Source organism: Coregonus lavaretus (assembly GCF_964263955.1).
Source record: "Coregonus lavaretus genome assembly, contig: HAP1_SCAFFOLD_47, whole genome shotgun sequence".
Lineage (NCBI taxonomy): Eukaryota > Metazoa > Chordata > Actinopteri > Salmoniformes > Salmonidae > Coregonus > Coregonus lavaretus.
In genome coordinates, this window is record NW_028161510.1 from 1,455,834 (window position 1) to 1,478,610 (window position 22,777).

Genomic DNA, 22,777 nt, shown 5'->3' on the forward strand with positions numbered 1-22,777 from the left:
ATCTGTGCCCTTCAACTGGAATCCTACCTGTCTGCCATCTGTGCCCTTCAACTGGAATCCTACCTGTCTGCCATCTGTGCCCTTCAACTGGAATCCTACCTGTCTGCCATCTGTGCCCTTCAACTGGAATCCTACCTGTCTGCCATCTGTGCCCTTCAACAGGAATCCTACCTGTCTGCCATCCGTGCCCTTCAACTGGAATCCTACCTGTCTGCCATCTGTGCCCTTCAACTGGAATCCTACCTGTCTGCCATCTGTGCCCTTCAACTGGAATCCTACCTGTCTGCCATCTGTGCCCTTACCAGCACACGGGAGAGAACACATAAAGTAACCTAAAGAATATACAGTCCACCAGGTCCTCACTTACAGAAACAAATAAGTTGCTTTGTTATTTAATTTGTTGTTTCATTTGACGTAGGATCAATACTGACAAGGGTTGGCCGTTATTTGAGTGATAGTTTAGCCAGCGACGTTCATACAGAGTGCCCCCCGTATTTTTCATGCCATTTGAGTTCGGAAAAAAATACTTGTATGCCTAATTTAACCGGCCGCTCTAGAAAGAGCTCCCATAGTGACTGTGCAGCAGCCCGGTCATTAGTCTTCCTCAATAGGAGATAAAAACTATTGTGTCTACATGGATGATGCTTCCTGTAACTAATCTTACTTCTGGTCAAACTTGCTGCATTTTTTTGTTGTTCTCTGAAGAATAAGGAATGCCAAAGTTCATAGGAGCTTTGTATTTAATCTTACTAAAAGCAAAATAACATGGTATGTATTAATATATGCATTCAAATTGAATTAAAACATGAACTCTTATTATAACATTGCTACAATATTCTACATTATTTAATTGACAATATGAGCCCATGAAATAAGACACTAATAAGCTAAGTTCATCGCACATACATCCCAGCTGTACAGCTTCTCTCCTGTGTGACTCCTACTATTGTGTCTTGCCAGAGAACATGACTGAGTGAAGTTCAACCCACATAGATCACAGCTTTAGGGCATCTCTCCAGAGTGAATGCGTCTGTGCTTAGTCAGGTTTGTTGACTGAGTGAAGCTCTTCCCACACTGGTCACAGCTGTAAGGTTTCTCTCCAGTGTGTACACGCTTGTGTTTAGTCAGGGATCCCGAAAAAGCAAAGCTCTTCCCACACAGACCACAGCTGTATGGTTTCTCTCCAGTGTGTACACGCTTGTGTTTAGTCAGGGATCCCAAACAAGCAAAGATCTTCCCACACAGACCACACCTGTAAGGGTTCTCTCCTGTGTGTGATCGCTCGTGCTCTTTCAACTTTGCTGGTGTATAGAAGCTCTTCCCACAGTCTGAGCAGAGGTAGGGCTTCTCTCCTGTGTGTGTTAGCTTGTGTGCAGCCAAGCAGTTAGGCCGAGTGAAGCCCTTTCCACATATATCACAACTATGAGGCTTCTCTCCAGTGTGTGTTACCTTGTGTTCAGTCAGGTAATCAGTTCGAGCAAAACTCTTCCCACACTGGTCACAGCTGTAGGGTTTCTCTCCAGTGTGCGCACGTATGTGTTTTGTCAATTCACCTGCATGAGTGTATCTCTTCCCACATTGATCACAGATGTAAGGCTTCTCTCCTGTGTGTGTACGCATGTGTACATTCAGGTTGCTTTGTCGAGAAAAACTCATTCCACAGACGTAGCAGCTAAAAGGTTTCTCTCCTGTGTGTGTACGCATGTGTTCATTCAGGGCTGTGGTATCTTTGCAACTCCTCCCACATTGATCACAGCTGTAAGGTTCCTCTCCAGTGTGTACACGCTTGTGAATAGTCAGGGCTCCCAAACGAGCAAAGCTTTTCCCACACAGACCACACCTGTAAGGTTTCGCTCCAGTGTGTACACGCTTATGAATAGTCAGGGGTCCCGAACGAGCAAAACTCTTCCCACAATGATCACAACTGTAAGGTTTCTCTCCAGTGTGTACTCTTTGGTGTCTTCGTAGGTTTACTGACTGAGTGAAAGTCTTCTTACACACATCACAGCTATAAGGTCGCTGGATCCCTTTCAACCCTGGAGTCTTCCCAGATAATCCCTTCCCGCTGAGTGAGCGACCGTTAGGGCTGTCCCCTGTGAAACAAAGACATGAAGTTAAGGTTCCTCATATGTACCAAAGTATTTAACAATAAACTAGTGTTGAAGTATCTTCCCTATCCAACACAGATGAGCTGCTATATAACACTGAATAGAAACGTTTTGCAAATATGGATCAATTAATAAATATTGATCAATCAATGAACTGTTACAGGAGCAGATTGTAGTTTAATCCAGGTGTTCCCAACCTTTTTTTGCTTCCTGACCAATACAGCTGTCTTTTGAGTCGCAACCAACCACAAGGGTTGAGCGGTGAAAAAACACACAGACAAAAGCATACGTTTTAAAAGATACAGTGGAGAAAAAAAGTATTTAGTCAGCCACCAATTGTGCAAGTTCTCCCACTTAAAAAGATGAGAGAGGCCTGTAATTTTCATCATAGGTCCACGTCAACTATGACAGACAAATTGAGATTTTTTCTCTCCAGAAAATCACATTGTAGGATTTTGAATGAATTTATTTGCAAATTATGGTGGAAAATAAATATTTGGTCACCTACAAACAAGCAAGATTTCTGGCTCTCACAGACCTGTAACTTCTTCTTTAAGAGGCTCCTCTGTCCTCCACTTGTTACCTGTATTAATGGCACCTGTTTGAACTTGTTATCAGTATCAGTATAAAAGACACCTGTCCACAACCTCAAACAGTCTCCTCCACTATGGCCAAGACCAAAGAGCTGTCAAAGGACACCAGAAACAAAATTGTAGACCTGCACCAGGCTGGGAAGACTGAATCTGCAATAGGTAAGCAGCTTGGTTTGAAGAAATCAACTGTGGGAGCAATTATTAGGAAATGGAAGACATACAAGACCACTGATAATCTCCCTCGATCTGGGGCTCCACGCAAGATCTCACCCCGTGGGGTCAAAATGATCACAAGAACGGTGAGCAAAAATCCCAGAACCACACGGGAGGACCTAGTGAATGACCTGCAGAGAGCTGGGACCAAAGTAACAAAGCCTACCATCAGTAACACACTACGCCGCCAGGGACTCAAATCCTGCAGTGCCAGACGTGTCCCCCTGCTTAAGCCAGTACATATCCAGGCATGTCTGACGTTTGCTAGAGTGCATTTGGATGATCCAGAAGAGGATTGGGAGAATGTCATATGGTCAGATGAAACCAAAATATAACTTTTTGGTAAAAACTCAACTCGTCGTGTTTGGAGGACAAAGAATGCCGAGTTGCATCCAAAGAACACCATACCTACTGTGAAGCACGGGGGTGGAAACATTATGCTTTGGGGCTGTTTTTCTGCAAAGGGACCAGGACGACTGATCCGTGTAAAGGAAAGAATGAATGGGGCCATGTATCGTGAGATTTTGAGTGAAAACCTCCTTCCATCAGCAAGGGCATTGAAGATGAAACGTGGCTGGGTCTTTCAGCATGACAATGATCCCAAACACACCGCCCGGGCAACGAAGGAGTGGCTTCGTAAGAAGCATTTCAAGGTCCTGGAGTGGCCTAGCCAGTCTCCAGATCTCAACCCCATAGAAAATCTTTGGAGGGAGTTGAAAGTCCGTGTTGCCCAGCGACAGCCCCAAAACATCACTGCTCTAGAGGAGATCTGCATGGAGGAATGGGCCAAAATACCAGCAACAGTGTGTGAAAACCTTGTGAAGACTTACAGAAAACGTTTGACCTGTGTCATTGCCAACAAAGGGTATATAACAAAGTATTGAGAAACATTTGTTATTGACCAAATACCTATTTTCCACCATAATTTGCAAATAAATTCATAAAAAATCCTACAATGTGATTTTCTGGATTTTTCCCCCTCATTTTGTCTGTCATAGTTGACGTGTACCTATGATGAAAATTACAGGCCTCTCTCATCTTTTTAAGTGGGAGAACTTGCACAATTGGTGGCTGACTAAATACTTTTTTTCCCCACTGTACATCCTGCCATGGAGCTGAAATAACATGTTGCAGTTTAAGACCATTTCCTACAACCCTACACATTTTGACATGGCTAATGCTGTACTCCTATGCTCCAGCATTAAAACAAAATCAAAAGGGCCGGATTGGCTAGCAGCTTTTTTCTCTTTAAATTCTCAAAGATTATAGCCTATTATTGAAAAGTATATAGGTCCATTATCTTTTCTATATAATTTCTATTTGGTTTTAGTCACTTACGTTCACACTGACAGCATTTTTCCATCCCGAAAATTCTAAAATTGCAAGGTCATCCCGTGACCCACATAGACCCCTTCCATGACCCACATGTAATCCACCATTCTTCTTACCCGCTTCGTCATCGTCAGACTGGCTGTGACTCATGGGTGCCACACTAGATTCTTCCTGTATCTTTCTGATGTCCTCTTTCAGTTGGAGTAACCAAGACATTCCCTGCTCCTCCGATTTCACTGAATCTGTCAATGGCAAGACAGCAGGAAGTCCATACACTTTAGATGACCAGTAGTAGAAGAAGACAGCAGGAAGTCCATACACTTTAGATGCCCTGTAGTAGAAGAAGACAGCAGGAAGTCCATACATTTTAGATGACCTGTAGTAGAAGAAGAGAGCAGGAAGTCCATACACTTTAGATGACCACTCTCTATTGATTTCAATGTGATATCGATATGAGTGATTGACAAAACAGCTTTGTGTAACCCTTGTTATTTTAGTGCTTTGAGAGGTACAGTCTGTATCCTTCCAACCCCTCTCTGAACTCTGATAGTGATGCACCTAGGTCAGTGGTATACACATTTTCTCAGTGAGGACGCCATTCTTTCGGCAAGAATTTCTGGACCCCATTTCCCCCCCCACAATTTCTCACGACCCCACCCCAAATCTAATCCTTAAAATCTGTAAATGGTTTAATTTTTACATCATCAAATAACTGACAAAATAAAAGGAAACACTTGAGTCAATGAGGGATACGAAGTGTATTGAAAGCAGGTGCTTCCACACAGGTGTGGTTCCTGAGTTAATTAACCAATTAACATCCCATCATGCTTAGGATCATGTATAAAAATGCTGGGTAGGCCATTATTTTGGCTACCATGGCAATGCCCCCATAGGATGACAACGCCCCCATCCACAGGACACCAGTGGTCTCTGAATGGTTTGATGAGCATGAAAACGATGTAAACCATATACAGTGAGGGAAAAAAGTATTTGATCCCCTGCTGATTTTGTACGTTTGCCCACTGACAAAGACATGATCAGTCTATAATTTTAATGGTAGGTTTATTTTAACAGTGAGAGACAGAATAACAACAAAACAATCCAGAAAAACGCATGTCAAAAAAGTTATAAATTGATTTGCATTTTAATGAGGGAAATAAGTATTTGACCCCTCTGCAAAACATAACTTAGTACTTGGTGGCAAAACCCTTGTTGGCAATCACAGAGGTCAGACGTTTCTTGTAGTTGGCCACCAGGTTTGCACATATCTCAGGAGGGATTTTGTTCCACTCCTCTTTGCAGATCTTCTCCAAGTCATTAAGGTTTCGAGGCTGACGTTTGGCAACTCGAACCTTCAGCTACCTCCACAGATTTTCTATGGGATTAAGGTCTGGAGACTGTCTAGGCCACTCCAGGACCTTAATGTGCTTCTTCTTGAGCCACTCCTTTGTTGCCTTGGCAGTGTGTTTTGGGTCATTGTCATGCTGGAATACCCATCCACGACCCATTTTCAATGCCCTGGCTGAGGGAAGGAGGTTCTCACCCAAGATTTGATGGTACATGGCCCCATTCATTGTCCCTTTGATGCAGTGAAGTTGTCCTGTCACCTTAGCAGAAAAACACCCCCAAAGCATAATGTTTCCACCTCCATGTTTGATGGTGGGGATAGTGTTCTTGGGGTCATAGGCAGCATTCCTCCCCCTCCAAACATTGCGAGTTGAGTTGATGCCAAAGAGCTCCATTTTGGTCTCATTTGACCACAACACTTTCACCCAGTTCTCCTCTGAATCATTCAGATGTTCATTGGAAAACTTCAGACGGCCCTGTATATGTGCTTTCTTGAGCAGGGGACCTTGCGGGTGCTGCAGGATTTCAGTCCTTCACGGCGTAGTGTGTTACCAATTGTTTTCTTGGTGACTATGGTCCCAGCTGCCTTGAGATCATTGACAAGATCCTCCCGTGTAGTTCTGGGCTGATTCCTCACCGTTCTCATGATCATTACAACTCCACGAGGTGTGAACTTGCATGGAGCCCCAGGCCGAGGGAGATTGACAGTTATTTTGTGTTTCTGCCATTTGCGAATAATCGCACCAACTGTTGTCACCTTCTCACCAAGCTGCTTGGCGATGGTCTTGTAGCCCATTCCAGCCTTGTGTAGGTCTACAATCTTGTCCCTGACATCCTTGGAGAGCTCTTTGGTCTTGGCCATGGTGGAGAGTTTGGAATCTGATTGATTGATTGCTTCTGTGGACAGGTGTCTTTTATACAGGTAACAAGCTGAGATTAGGAGCACTCCCTTTAAGAGTGTGCTCCTAATCTCAGCTCGTTACCTGTATAAAAGACACCTGGGAACCAGAAATCTTTCTGATTGAGAGGGGGTCAAATACTTATTTCCCTCATTAAAATGCAAATCAATTTATAACATTTTTTAAATGCGTTTTTCTGGATTTTTTTGTTGTCATTCTGTCTCTCACTGTTCAAATAAACCTACCATTAAAATTATAGACTGATCATTTCTTTGTCAGTGGGCAAACGTACAAAATCAGCAGGGGATCAAATACTTTTTTCCCCTCACTGTACCATGGCCGTCTCAGTCACCAGATCTCAACCCTGTTGAACACTTATGGGAGATTCTGGAGCGGCGCCAGAGTCAGCGTTTTCCACCACCATCATCAAAACACCAAATGATGGAATTTATCATGGAAGAATGGTGTCGCATCCCTCCAATAGAGTTCCAGACACTTGTAGAATCTATGCCAAGGTGCAGTGAAGCTGTTCTTGCTCATGGTGACCCAACGCCCTAATAAGACACTATGTTGATGTTTCCTTTATTTTGGCAGTTACCTGTAACCTTCAATTCCTACATTCATCTCTTATCAAAATGAAAAGAAACCAATAAATGTACACAATAAGTGTTTTTCAAATTACCTTCCCATACATTAACCTGTACTCAATTTCTTTTCAAAAGAAAAATAATATATATTTTCTAAATTTGATGACCCCATTGCAGTTCCCCCGCGACCCTGACTTTGAATACCACTGACCTAGGTCCTAGGTTATGCAAATGACTAGCTCTGCATGTGTTTTAGGCATGCTGCTTACACACAGCGTCACGTCCTCGCTCGTCACAGTGGTAACCTCTCCTCGGGTTCCTCCAGACGTTTCACCATGTTGTTGTATCCCTGAACTACCTCACCTGATTCACCTAGTCAAGGGCTTGATGATTAGCATGGAATTGTTGGGGGTCCCCGAGGAGAGGTTTGAGAACCACTGGCTTAACGTACATCACTGTGCTTCCAAACTTCATATAGGTAAGCAATACTTCTGTAAGTTGTTTTATAATGCCTTAGAAGAACTCAGTATAACGTAGCTCCATGGGTAATGGTGTTAAAGTGATTATTGAAAATATGTTAGTATTAATCTTGTCTGTAAATCAGCCATGCTAACCAGGGTTAGTAGTTAGCTCTGCAGCTGATGGTTAGAGAATGTCAACGTTGTGAGTACCTTTCAATACCTCAAGTTTGTCAAGTGGTATGCTATACAGTATTGTAAGCACTTGAATGAAACTCAGTTTCATACAGTGCCTTCAGAAAGTATTCATACCCATTGACTTATTCCACATTATGTTGTGTTACAGCCTGAATTCAAAATGGATTAAATGGAATTTTCTTTTTTTATACATCCTCAGTCTTATCCCATCACAGCCATTAAACTCTGTAACTGTTTTAAAGTCACCATTAGCCTCATGGTGAAATCCCTGAGCGGTTTCCTTCCTCTCCGGCAACTGAGTTAGGAAGGATGCCTGTATCTTTGTAGTGACTGGGTGTATTGATACACCATTCAAAGTGTAATTAATAACTTCATCATGCTCAAAGGGATATTCAATGTCTGCTTTTTTTTTTACCCATCTACCAATAGGTGCCCTTCTTTGGGAGGCATTGAAAAAACCTCCCAGGTCTTCGTGGTTGAATCTGTGTTTGAAATTCACTGCTCGACTGAGGGACCTTACAGATAATTGTATGTGTGAGGTACAGAGATGAGGTAGTCATTCAAAAATCATGTTAACACTATTATTGCACACAGAGTGAGTCCATGCAACTTATGTGACTTGTTAAGCACATTTTTACCCCTGAACTTATTTAGGCTTGCCATAACAAAGGGGTTGAATACTTATTGACTCAAGTCATTTAATCTTTTCATTCATTTGTAAAAATTTCGAAAAACATAATGGGGTATTGTGTGTGTAGGTCTCCGACATTTCTTTTCTCAATTGAATCCATTTTAAATTCAGGCTGTAACACAACAAAATGTGGAATAAGTCCAGGGGTGTGAATACTTTCTGAAGGCACTATGTATTCTTTTAGAGACGTCATTTCACTGAAGAAAAAGTATGCCCGTTTATGAAAATTAGCTCTGCACGTGTTTTAGGCATGCTGTTTAGACAGAGTTGCATCCTTGCACATCGTACATCACTGTGCCTCAAAAACGTAATGTAGTGCTACTGCCTTGCTATTGCCGACGTCACGGAGCTGAACTGGTCATCGCCTGTAGCTGCTGGACGCATTGGACTGACATATCTGCATGTGATCTCGGGCGCTGCACTCAGAGATAAGGACTAAACGTGAATGAACTCTACTCCTCCTAAACCAGAGAGGTCTCTCTGAAGTGTGCACACAATTTATTTTCATTTATTTTATGCTATTTATTATTTCAATACGGCTCAGTTATTCATTGTTGAATGAAATATATATGTTTGGATGTCAATTTTCTAATTTCTATTCACTAAAGTATATTCAAACTACTTTGTTGTCTGCTGAGTTGAGGAACAAGCAGCCCTTACTCTATTACTTCTTTAGACACTTCATTAAGACAATTGTTGCGTTTCCCTTTCTGTTTTGGCGACCCGCGTATCAACATCCAACACTGAAGTGTGTTTGGCTGTCTTCTGCAGCTTGTCCTCTAACCAGTGATGTAAAAATATATATACACATCTCCAGTTTCCATGTGGTTTTTGAGTTGTGGTAGTTTCAACAGCACATACAACCTGATTACCCTAATCGATATAAAGTGATTTATTGCCACTTGTCAAAACAACAGGGTTTTTGGTGCTCGTAAAAGAAGAAGAAAAATATATATGATTACTGTAGTTGCATATACACAGAGTGTACAAAACATTAGCAACACCTGCAGTTTCCATGACAGACAGACCAGGTGAAAGCCATGATCAGTGGCGGCAGGTAGCTTAGTGGTTAAGAGCGTAGTGCCAGTAACCGAAAGGTCGCTGGTTCTAATCCCCGAGCCGACTAGGTGAAAAATCTGTCGATGTGCCCTTGAGCAAGGCACTTAACCCTAATTGCTCCTGTAAGTCGCTCTGGATAAGAGCGCCTGCTAAATGACTAAAATGTAAATGTAAAATGAAGGGGAGAAGACAGGTTAAGAAAATACTTGCTAAAAAAACGAAAACAAAACGAAAACACAATAAAATAACAGTAAGGAGGCTATATACAGGCGGTACGAGGTAATATGTACATGTAGGTGGGGGGTAAGTGACTATACATAGATAATAAACAGCAGTGTAAAAAGGGGTCAATGTAAATAGTCTGGGTGGCCATTTGATTAACTGTGCAGCAGTCTTATGGCTTGGGGGTAGAAGCTGTTTAGAAGCCTCTTGGACCTAGACTTGGCGCTCCGGTACCGCTTGCCGTGCAGTAGCAGAGAGAACAGTCTATGACTAGGGTGGCTGGAGTCTTTGACAATTTTGAGGGCCTTCCTCTGACACCGCCTGGTATAGAGGTCCTGGATGGCAGGAAGCTTGGCCCCAGTGATGTACTGGGCCGTACGCACTACCCTCTGTAGTGCCTTACGGTCGGAGGCCAAGCCATTGCCATACCAGGCGGTGATGCAACCAGTCAGGATGCTCTCGATGGTGCAGCTGTATAATTTTTTGAGGATCTGAGGACCCATGCCAAATCTTTTCAGTCTCCTGAGGGGGAATAGGCTTTGTCGTGCCCTCTTCACGACTGTCTTTGTGTGTTTGGACCATGATAGTTCGTTGGTGATGTGGACACCAAGGAACTTGAAGCTCTCAACCTGTTCCACTACAGCCCCGTCGATGAGAATGGGGGCGTGCTCAGTCCTCTTTTTTTTTTTCCTGTAGTCCACAATCATCTCCTTTGTCTTGGATGTCTCGAGGTTTTGCTCCCCTGAGGTAGAGTATCACATGATAAGATGTATACCACACTATTACCGTCCTCATTTAAGACTCAAAATTGAACTATCTTGAGTTTTGTTTGCCTGTAGACCACACTATTTACCAAGAGAGTTTCTCTATTTTTCGTAGCAGTCTATTTACCACCACGAACCGATGCTGGCACTAAGACCACACTCAACGAGCTGTATAAGGCCATAAATAAACAGGAAAACGCTCATCCAGAGGCAGCGCTCCTAGTGGCCGGGGACTTTAATGCAGGAAAACTCACATCTGTTTTACCTAATTTCTACCAGCATGTTAAATGTGCAACCAGAGGGGAAAAAACTCTAGACCACCTTTACTCCACACACAGAGACGCATACAACGCTCTCCCTCGCCCTCCATTTGGCAAATCTGACCATAATTATATCCTACTAAAGGAGGAAGTACCAGTGACTCGCTCAATACGTAAGTGGTCACATGACGCAGATGCTAAGCTACAGAACTGTTTTGCTAGCACAGACTGGAATACGTTCCGGGATTCATCCAATGGCATTGAGGAGTATACCACCTCAGTCACCGGCTTCATCAATAAGTGTATCAATGACGTCTTCCCCATAGTGACCGTACGTACATATCCCAACCAGAAGCTATGGATTACAGGGAACAACCGCATGAGCTAAAGGCTAGAGCTGCCGCTTTCAAGGAACTGGACACTAATCCGGACACTTATAAGAAATCCTGCTATGCCCTCAAACAAACCATCAGAACAGGCAAAGCGTCTATCCAGGACTAAGATTGAATCCTACTACACCGGCTCTGACGCTCGTCGGATGTGGCAGGGCTTGCAAACTATTACGGATTACAAACGGAAGCCCATCCGCGAGCTGTCCAGTGGCACGAGCCCACCAGACGAGCTAAAGGACTTCTATGTGCTCTTCGAGGCAAGCAACACTGAAGCATGCATGAGAGCACCAGCTGTTCCGGACGACCGTGTGCTCACGCTCTCTGTAGCCGATGTGAGTAAGACCTTTTAAACTCAGAGCATGCGCTGACCAACTGGCAAGTGTCTTCGCTGACATTTTCAACCTGTCCCTGACCGAGTCTGTACCTACATGTTTCAAGCAGACCACTATAGTCCCTGTGCCCAAGAACACCAAGGTAACCTGCCTAAATGACTACCGACCCGTAGCACTCACGTCTGTAGCCATAAAGTCCTTTGAAAGGCAACTACCTCAACTAGCCGTTGCCCCCGCACATTGACTCTGCACGTTTTGTTGTATTCTACTTTTTTTATTAAAAATAAGTGCACTGTTGGTTAAGGGCTGTAAGTAAGCATTTCACTGTAATGTCTGCACCTGTTGTATTCGGCGCATGTGGCCAATACAATTTGATTTGATTTGATTTGATTCGACTTAATATTAAAGATCGCGCACCAGCTGTTATTGACAAATACACAGACCACCACGATACAGTTGAAGTGGGAAGTTTATATACACTTAGGTTGGAGTCATTAAAACATGTTTTTCAACCACTCTAAAAATGTCTTGTTAACAAACTATAGTTTTGGCAAGTCGGTTAGGACATCTACTTTGTGCATGACACAAGTCATTTTTCCAACAATTGTTTACAGACAGATTATTTCACATATAATTCACTGTATCACAATTCCAGTGGGTCAGAAGTTAACATACACTAAGTTGACTGTGCCTTTAAACAGCTTGGAAAATTCCAGAAATTGATGTCATGGCTTTAGAAGCTTCTGATAGGCTAATTGACATCATTTGAGTCAATTGGAGGTGTACCTGTGGATTTTTCAAGGCCTACCTTCAAACTCAGTGCCTCTTTGCTTGACATCATGGCAAAATGAAAATAAATCAGCCAAGACTTCAGAAAATAAATAGTAGACCACAAGTCTGGTTCATCTTTGGGAGCAATTTCCAAACGCCTGAAGGTACCACGTTAATCTGTACAAACAATAGTACGCAAGTATAAACACCATGGGACCACGCAACCGTCATACCGCTCAGGAAGGAGACGCGTTCTGTCTCCTAGAGATGAACGTACTTTGGTGCGAAAAATGGAAATTAATCCCAGAACAACAGCAAAGGACCTTGTGAAGATGCTGGAGGAAACAGGTAGAAAAGTATCTATATCCACAGTAAAACCAGTCCTATATTGATGTAACCTGAAAGGCCGCTCAGCAAGGAAGAAGCCACTGCTCCAAAACCACCATAGAAAAGCCAGACTACGGTTTGCAACTGCACATGGGGACAAAGATCGTACTTTTTGGAGAATAGTCCTCTGGTCTGATTAAACAAAAATAGAACTTTTTGGCCATAATGACCATTGTTATGTTTGGTGGAAAAAGGGGGAGCTTGCAAGCCGAAGAACACCATCCCAACAGTGAAGCACGGGGGTGGCAGGATCATGCTGTGGGGGTGCTTTGCTGCAGGAGGGACTGGTGCACTTCACAAAATAGATGGCATCATGAGGAAGGAAAATTATGTGGATATATTGAAGCAACATGTCAAGACATCAGTCAGGAAGTTAAAGCTTGGTCGCAAATGGGTCTTCCAAATGGACAATGACCCGAAGCATACTTCCAAAGTTGTGGCAAAATGGCTTAAGGACAACAAAGTCAAGGTATTGGAAAGGCCTGACCTCAATCGTATAGAATATTTGTGGGCAGAACTGAAAAAGCATGTGCGAGCAAGGAGGCCTACAAACCTGACACAGTTTCACCAGCTCTGTCAGGAGGAATGGGCCAAAATTCACCCAACTTATTGTGGGAAGCTTGTGGAAGGCTACCCGAAACGTTTGACCCAAGTTAAACAATTTAAAGGCAATGCTACCAAATACTAATTGAGTGTATGTAAACGTCTGACCCACTGGGAATGTGATGAAAGAAATCATTCTCTCTACTATTATTCTGACATTTCACATTCTTAAAATAAAGTGGTGATCCTAACTGACCTAAAACAGGGAATTTTTACTAGGATTAAATGTCAGGAATTGTGAAAAACTGAGTTTAAATGTATTTGGCTAAGGTGTATGTAAAATTCTGACTGGTCTGTCTTGCCGATGCACGGAAAATCCAGCCAATTGTATATTATCCATGTCGTCCTTCAGCCACGACTCGGTGAAGCATAAGATATTAGTTTTTACTGTTCAGTTGGTAGGATAGTCTCGAACAGAGCGCATCCAGTTTATTCTCCAATGATTGCACGTTGGTCAAAAGGACGGATGGTAGAGGCGGTTTACCCACTCGCCAACGGACTCTCACAAGACAATCGGATCTGCGGCCCCTGTATTGGCGTCTGCTCTTAATGCGAATGAAGTGGATTTGTTTCATGGTCCGGGCGCAGCAGTAAATCCTTCGCGTCCGACTCATTAAGGAAAATAATCTTTGTCCATTTCGAGATTAGTAATCGCTGTTCTGATATCTAGAAGCACATTTCGGTCATAAGAGACGGTGGCAGAAACATTATGTACAAAATAATTTACAAACAATGCGAAAAAACACAAAATAGCAGAATTGGTTAGGAGCCCATAAAACGGAAGCCATTCCCTCCGGGTCCATTATCATTAGAATTAGTTATTTTATTTTTAGATAGGAAATTGTATGTTTAGGTTTTCAATATATCACGAACTGTTCCTGCATATTGGTTATCGATTGACACATTAAAACTGTGTTTTGACATTTGGCTATTTATCCAAATGTCCGGAACAGGAAGCAATGACAGCATCATTTTCAATTTAAGTTTTAGGAATATAAATTGAACTTTCAACATTAAATTGCCAATGGTATTGTACTTGTATCAGGTAAAAACTGCTGAATGATTCTAAAAACGTTCTTGTCATTTATTTATTCTGATGATAAACCAGAAATCACCAAAACGCGTTTGTCTTGCCTATTTTTAGCCAAAGAAGGGAATTCTGATGTCGACTAATGACGTCATTTCAACATGGACGCAACCAAATCAACTACAAAACTCCTTTGGTATTTTGGCAGAAATTCATAACGTCGTTTAAAGGCATTGACTTGAAAATAAAACCGTATGGTTGATTTGAGCTATTCATCTTTTAAACGGAACAGTTCCAGACTAACATGCACCGACGACTAGTTGGGCGGGAAATTAACTTTAGTGTGATAGCCGCACAGCCGTGTTTGTTTACACTTCACAAAAATGGAATTAGTAACATTATCGTCATAACTAGCTAGACTGCAAACATTTGTCGTCCTTAAGTGCACAAAAACATCAATCTGGCTACAGCTGTTGTTGAACATAAATTAGCCAACTCACCAGATTCCTTTTAGAAAATCCCAGCTAGCTAACGTGGAAAAATAGGTAGCTAGCTATATCTATCCAGTTAAGGCTAATGGTCCTTTATGACGTCCAAACAAAGTTGTCCTGTGGCTGATGTATTTTGGAGATTGAGAGGAGGATATCTTGCTTAAAGGCTAATACTAGCACGACCCTTTAGCAGGGCAGCAACTTCCGCTTTGACTGGCGTTGTTGCGTTCAGTCAGACAGGCCAGAGCAATCGAGTATCGACTTCGAAGTATAGGTAGGGCAAATGTCCATGCTCTCTGGGATGTTCCTACCCCCCATTGAAGTTGACGTTTAATGGTTGAGGGTTAAGGTTAGTCCCAAGGATACCGGTTAGCACTAACCATAGAGAACCCTTTTCCACAATTTCTGGTGTATAGCATCAAAAGTAAATAAATCACAGCACGTTCTTGGACTTACTCAGCGGTGTTTTACTGATTAAGTACAATAATATTGGAAAATAAAATGCTAAGTTCAACTATACTCCAATATAATTTGAAAATGAGGCTGTCGCTGCTTCCTGTTGTCAAGATAAATAGCCCAATGTCCAAACACAGCTTTAAAGTGTCAATAACCAATGTGCAGAAACAATTAATAATATATTGAAAAACATAAAATGTACTATCTACACATATACAGTGCCTTCAGAAAGTATTCATACCCCTTGACTTAGTTGTCTTACAGCCTGAATTCAAAATTGATTAAATGTATTTTTCTCACCCATCTACACACAATACCCCCTAATGACAAAGTGAAAACATATTTTTTGCAATTTTAGCAAATGTATTGAAAATGAAATACATTAATATCTAATTTACATAAGTATTCACACCCCCAAGTCAATACTTTATAGAAGCACCCTTGGGGCGATTACAGCTTTGAGTTGTCTTGGGTATGTCTGTTTCAGCTTTGAGTCGTCTTGGGTATGTCTGTATCAGCTTTGCACATCTGGATTTGGGGATTGTCTCCCTTTCTTCCTTGCATATCTTCTCAAGCTCTGTTAAGTTAGATGTGTTGCGGCTGTGAACAGCAATCTTCAAGTCTTTCCACAGATTTTCAAATGAGATTCAAGTCTGGGCTTTGGCTGGGCCACTCAAGGACTTTCACATTCTTGTTCTGAAGCCATTCCAGCATTGCTTTGCATTGTCCTGTTAGAGGACAACCTGCAGAAGACAGCCAGACATATATCAGTGTGTTGCATTTTGATTCAGGTGGATCGCCATCACGATAAGTGTAATGCAACACTTTTTGTTAATCCCTCCTATTGATATCACCTCGAATTTAGGTTAATTATACATCCTTTTTACCTCAGATTGGTGACATTAATGTAAAAGTTTATAGTTATCAAGATGGCACAATCTATTACTTAAAACAGATCAATATCTCTGGTTTTGGTCTGCGGATTTTGTCATACGCGCTTGGCGGTCGCAGGATTTAGAAAGCTGCTGTCATTTTCAAACTCAAATGGCATGAAAAATGCGGGACACTGTTGCTTTGTTAATTAACTTGTTGTTTAATTCTACATAGGATATCAACACCGACAAGGGTGGCTATTACTTGAGGCCAGTGACTTTTATACAGTGTCCCACATTTTTCATACCATTTGAGTTAGAAATTCACAGCAGCGTTCTGAAACCTGCGACCGCCAAGCGTGTGTGACAAAATCCGCAGACCAAAACCAGAGATATTGATCTGTTTTAAGTCATCGATTGTGTCATCGTGATAACTATAAACTTTTACATTAACGTCACCAATCGGAGGTAAAAAGGATGTCTAATTAACCTCAATTCGATGTGGTCAAAACATGAGCTTGCGGAATGTAGCTGTAACATATATATACACTGTCCACAAAAAGGAAAGTCAGCGCAATATCAAATATGTCAAAAATAAATCAAAATGTAAATTTAGGATGATAGTATGTCATAAATGATTGCCACAATAACATATTTCTCACTAGTTTAACCATTTGCAGAGTAAAACAAATTTTTATATGCCTAATTTAACCGGACGCTCTAGAAAGATCTCCCATAGTGACTGTGCAGCAGCCCGGTCATTAGTCTTCCTCAATAGGAGATAAAAACTATTGTGTCTACATGGATGATGCTTCCTGTAACTAATCTTACTTCTGGTAAAACTTGCTGCATTTTTTGTTGTTCTCTGAAGAATAAGGAATGCCAAAGTTCATAGGAGCTTTGTATTTAATATTATTAAAAGCAAAATAGGAGCTTTGTATTTAATAATATTAAAAGCAAAATAACGTGGTATGTATTAACAACATATGCATTCAATTTTTATTAAATTGAATAAAAGCATTAACTCTTACTATAACATTGAATTAATAATAATAATAATAATAATAATATGCCATTTAGCAGACGCTTTTATCCAAAGCGACTTACAGTTATGCGTGCATACATTTTTGTGTATGGGTGGTCCCGGGGATCGAACCCACTACCTTGGCGTTACAAGCGCCGTGCTCTACCAGTTGAGCTACAGAGGACCACAATTACAACATGAAAACTCTCACTATAACATTGCCAAAACATTCTACATTATTTAATTGACAATAGAGGCCATTTTAAAGTGATTCTCTCAGCCATCTTAAGATGAATGCACTTACTGTAAGTCGCTCTGGATAAGCGCGTCAAACGACTAAAATGTTGAAGTAAATACAACCCATCACAAGTGTACACAACATGCCATCAAACACACACACACACACACACACACACACACACACACACACACACCTTGGGCCGTTACTCTTCTCTATTTTTACAAATTACTTGCCATTTGTCTTACAAGAAGCTAAAATGACTATGTATGCTGATGACTGCAGACTCTACACATCAGCACCCACCGCCAGCGAGCTTGAGGAGATAGTTACAGAATAAACTGGACTTAAATACATCTAAAACTAAAAGCATTGTATTTGGTTCAAACCATTCTCTAAGACCTAAACCACAACTGGAGTTGGGTGTGACCATTGAGCAAGTTGAGGAAGCTGTTCTCCTAGGAGTAACATTGGATGGTCAGTTATCATGGTCAAGTCATATTGATAAAGTTGTTGTGAAGATGGGGAGGGGTATGTCTGTTATAAAAATATGTTCTGCATTTTTGACATAAAGATCAACTGTACTAGTTGTTCAGGCTCTGGTCTTGTCCCGTCTTGATTACTGTCTGGTAATATGATCAAGTGCATCAACGAAAGACCTAGCAAAGCTGCAGCTGGCTCAAAACAGAGCAGCACAACTTGACCTTAACTGCACATACAGAACTAACAACAACATGTATGATAGTCTTTCATGGTTGAAGCAGAAAACAGGTTTTTAGACATTTTTACTTTTTTTAAATAACGGAAATATCACATTGACATAAGTATTCAGATCCTATTCACAAGTTTAGACATTTTTTTTCTTCACATTGACATAAGTATTCAGACCCCTTTACTCAGTAGTTTGTTGAAGCACCTTTGGCAGCAATTACAGCCTTGAGTCTTCTTGGGTATGACGCTAACCTGTATTTGGGGAGTTTCTCCCATTCTTCTCTGTAGATCCTCTCAAGCTCTGTCAGGTTGGATGGGGAGCGTCACTGTACAGCTATTTTCAGGTCTCTCCAGAGATGTTCAATCGGGTTCAAGTCCGAGCTCTGGCTGGGCCACTCAAGGACATTCAGAGACTTGTCCCGAAGCCACTCCTGCGTTGTCTTGGCTGTGTTTTTAGGGTCGTTGTCCTGGAGCAGGTTTTCATCAAGGATCTCTCTGTACTTTGCTCCGTTCATCTTCCCCTCAATCCTAACTAGTCTCCCAGTCCCTGCCGCTGAAAAACAACCCCATAGCATGATGCTGCCACCACCATGCTTCACTGTAGGGATGGTGCCAGGTTTCTTCCAAACATGACGCTTGGCATTCAGGCCAAAGAGTTCAAGCTTTGTTTCATCAGACCAGAGAATCTGAGAGTCCTTTAGGTGCTTTTTGGGAAACTCCAAGCGGGCTGTCATGTGCCTTTTACTGAGGAGTGGCTTCCGTCTGTCCACTCTACCATAAAGGCCTGATTGGTGGAGTGCTGCAGAGATGGTTGTCCTTCTGGAAGGTTCTCCCATCTCCACAGAGGAACTCTGGAGCTCTGTCAGAGTGACCATTGGGTTCTTGGTCACCGCCCTGACCAAGGCCCTTCTCCCCCGATTGCTCAGTTTGGCCAGCTCTAGGAAGAGTCTTGGTGGTTCCAAACTTCTTCCATTTAAGAATGATGGAGGCCACTGAGTTCTTGGGGACCTTCAATGTTGCAGACATTTTTTGGTACCCTTCCCCAGATCTGTGCCTCGACACAATCCTGTCTCGGAGCTCTACGGACAATTATTTCGACCTCATGACTTGGTTTTTGGTCTGACGTCAACTGTGGTATCTTATATAGACAGGTGTGTGCCTTTCCAAATCATGTCCAATCAATTTAATTTACAACAGGTGTACTCCAATCAAGTTGTAGAAATATTTCAAGGATGATCAATGGAAACCGCACCTGAGCTCAATTTCGAGTCTCATAGCAAAGAGTCTGAATACTTATGTAAATAAGGTTCTGTTTCTAATTTGTAATAAATTTGCAAAAAAATCTAAAAACCTGTTTTCGCTTTGTCATTATGGGGTATTGTGTGTAGATTCATGAGGAATTGTTTGATTTTTTATGTCAATTTTGGAATAAGGCTGTAACGTAACAAAATGTGGAAAAAGTCAAGGGGTCCGAGTACTTTTCGAATGTACTGTACATACCACACCAGACACGCCACTATGGGTTTCTTCACGGTACCAAAACCAAAAACAGATGTAATGCGTTGCTCAGTGTGTAGAGCAGGTCATTATGGGATGCTACGATAAGACGCCACCAGAGGAAAAAGCACGTTTAGCTTTAAAAAAAAAAAGAGAATAAAAAAACATATTGTATCACAGCGTCTCTCGTCTTTCTAAAGATCTCATTTACCTGTATATAAGAATATGTATATATGAAGTGTGTAAATAGTATGTTTGTTGTCTCTTGGTGTCTTATGTTCTAGTCTATTACTGTTCTGGACTCTGTCATGCATTTGGACATTTTATGTGGACCCCAGGAAGAGTAGCTGCTGAATATGCTGTAAATAATAGACCCCAGGAAGAGTAGCTGCTGAATATGCTGTAAATAATAGACCCCAGGAAGAGTAGCTGCTGAATATGCTGTAAATAATAGACCCCAGGAAGAGTAGCTGCTGAATATGCTGTAAATAATAGACCCCAGGAAGAGTAACTGCTGAATATGCTGTAAATAATAGACCCCAGGAAGAGTAGCTGCTGAATATGCTGTAAATAATAGACCCCAGGAAGAGTAGCTGCTGAATATGCTGTAAATAATAGACCCCAGGAAGAGTATTTTTGTATTTATTAGGGATCCCCATTAGCTACTCTTCTTGGGGTCCAAACATATTAAAACACTTACATTACATATAAAACGAAATATAAAACAGTACATCATATAACATTATTACACCACTACCTATCTACAATGCAAAATGTTCAACGCCACCATACAACAATATCACAATGTATGCGTATGCATGTGTCTGTACCTTTTGTCTATGTTGCTTCACAGTCCCCGCTGTTCCATAAGGTGTATTTTTACCTGTTTTAAAAAAAATCTGATTCTACTGCTTGCATCAGATACCTGATGTGGAATAGAGTTCCATGTAGTCATGGCTCTATGTAGTACTGTGCGCCTCCCATAGTCTGTTCAGGACTTGGGGACTGTGAAGAGACCTCTGGTGGCATGTCTTGTGGGGTATGCATGGGTGTCCGAGCTGTGTGCCAGTATTCCAAAACAGACAGCTCGGTACATTCAGCTTATCGACGACACCTCTTACAAAAACAAGCAGTGATGAAGTGAATCTGTCTTCCACTCTGAGCCAGGAGAGACTGCATGTGCTGTAGCTAATGGGGATCCTAATGAGCTAAACTCAAAGCAGACCCCACGGAGACCACACCTGTAATGTCTCTCTCCGGTGTGCGTTCGCTTGTGCATCTTCCAACTGTGAGTTTGTGTGCGTTCAGTCTGGTACTCTGCTCGAGCAAAACTTTTCCCACATTGATTACAGCCCCTCTCCCCTGTGAGTTAGCTTGTGTCTAGTCAGTTGTACTGGCTGACGGAAACTGTTTCCACATAGAAACACAGCCATATGGTTTCTCTCCTGCGATTTCAAAAGCCTCACGTTGTTATAACTCTTTCCACAGAGCATTGGAAAGGCTTCTCTCCCGTGTGTGTTAGCTTGTGTATGTATAGTCAGTGGGCGGATTGGGTTATGCCAAGCACCGGTCTATGGGCCGTGACGTGAACGGGCAAAAGCGGTGAGGGTGGAGCGCCCTTCTCAAATCAAATCCAACAGTAATCTGCACCGCTCGCTCATGTTGTCAACAAGGCAGCATGGTGCATCGTCCAGAAAACATCTATTTTCCATAAAATCTGTTTAAATGAGTTTTCAATGGGAAGGCAGATAGTGATTTTATCAAAAGCAATCACTTTTGCATGTGAAAACACAGAATTCTACTCATTACTCCATGAGCTACGTCACTTTTGTTTTGAGGCAACCCAGGCGAGATGATCGAATCCCCTCATTGATCAAAGCTATAAGATTTCTCTCCTGTGTGTGTTCTCTTGTGTCTAGTCAGTTGTACAGTTTGACGGAAACTCTTTCCACATATAGCGCAGACATATGGTTTCTCTCCTGTGTGAATTCTCTGGTGTATAGTCAGTGTTCCTAAGGTGGTGAAACTCTTCCCACATTGCTCACAGACATATGGTTTCTCCCCTGTATGTGTTCGTTTGTGTTCAGTCAGGGAACCAGCTTCAGCAAAACTCTTCTCACATTGATCACAGTTATAAGGTTTCTCTCCTGTGTGTGTTCGCTTGTGTATAGTCAGTTGTCCTGACTGACGGAAACTCTTTTCACATATAGCACAGACATATGGTTTCTCTCCTGTGTGTATTCTATGGTGTATAGTCAGCGCTCCTAAGGTAGTTAAACTCTTCCCACATTGATCACAGACATAAGATTTCCCTCCTGTGTGTGTTCGCTTGTGTTCAGTCAGGGAATCAGCTCGGCCAAAACTCTTCCCACATTGATCACAGCGATAAGATTTCTCTCCAGTGTGGGTTAGCTTGTGTTTAGTCAGTTGTCCTGGCTGACGGAAACTCTTCCCACATTGAATACAGCCATATGGTTTCTCTCCTGTGTGTATTCTCTGGTGTCTCTTTAGGTCTCCTAAATGAGGGAAACTTTTCTCACATACGTCACAGCTATAAGGGCGCTGGATCACTTTCAACCCTGGAGTCTTCCCAGATGATAAGCCCCTCCCACTGAGCGAGCGACCGTTAGGGCTGTCCCCTGTGAAACAAAAGACATGAAGTTAAGGTTCCTCATATGTACCAAAGTATTTAACAATAAACTAGTGTTGAAGTATCTTCCCTATTCAACACAGATGAGCTGCTATACAACACTGAATAGAAACGTTTTGCAAATATGGGTCAATTAATAAATATATTGATAAATCAATGAACTGTTACAGAAGCAGATTGTAGTTAATCCACACACCATTGTTCCTACTTGATGACATCGAATCTGAATCTCCCTCTCCATCGTTGTCCTCCACGTCCCATTCTTCATCGCAGTCTGTAGCATCGTCATCAGACTGGCTGGGACTCATGGGTGCCACACTAGATTCTTCCTGTATCTTTCTGATGTCCTCTTTCAGTTGGAGTAACCAAGACATTCCCTGCTCTTCCGATTTCACTGAATCTGCATTTTCCCACATTTCCTCCATGATTTTACGTCGTAACGAGCGATGGTTCTTTCCTTTAACCTGGGAGCCATCTATTCCACAGCGTTCACACAGGTATCGTAAATTGTCCTCAGTTAGACGGTGTAAACTCTGTTCGATTTCTTCCAAGAACGTTTCCTTCTCTCCACTCATGTTGTCCTGCTGGTGGGAAC

The 22,777-nt window shown here is 42.0% G+C and overlaps 1 protein-coding gene across 1 annotated transcript; it reads right to left on the reverse strand.

The window, feature by feature from the left end:
• Positions 1-725: 725 nt before the first annotated feature.
• LOC311120469 (uncharacterized protein) lies at positions 726-14,918 on the reverse strand. The gene is made up of 3 exons (XM_084195054.1): positions 14,744-14,918; positions 4,363-4,622; positions 726-2,093 (listed from the first exon to the last, which is right to left on the reverse strand). Exons 2-3 carry the CDS (start codon positions 4,610-4,612, stop codon positions 1,003-1,005), a joined length of 1,341 nt encoding a protein of 446 aa, XP_084051180.1. The 5' UTR covers positions 4,613-4,622; positions 14,744-14,918; the 3' UTR covers positions 726-1,002.
• Between the last annotated feature and the right edge of the window lie 7,859 nt (positions 14,919-22,777).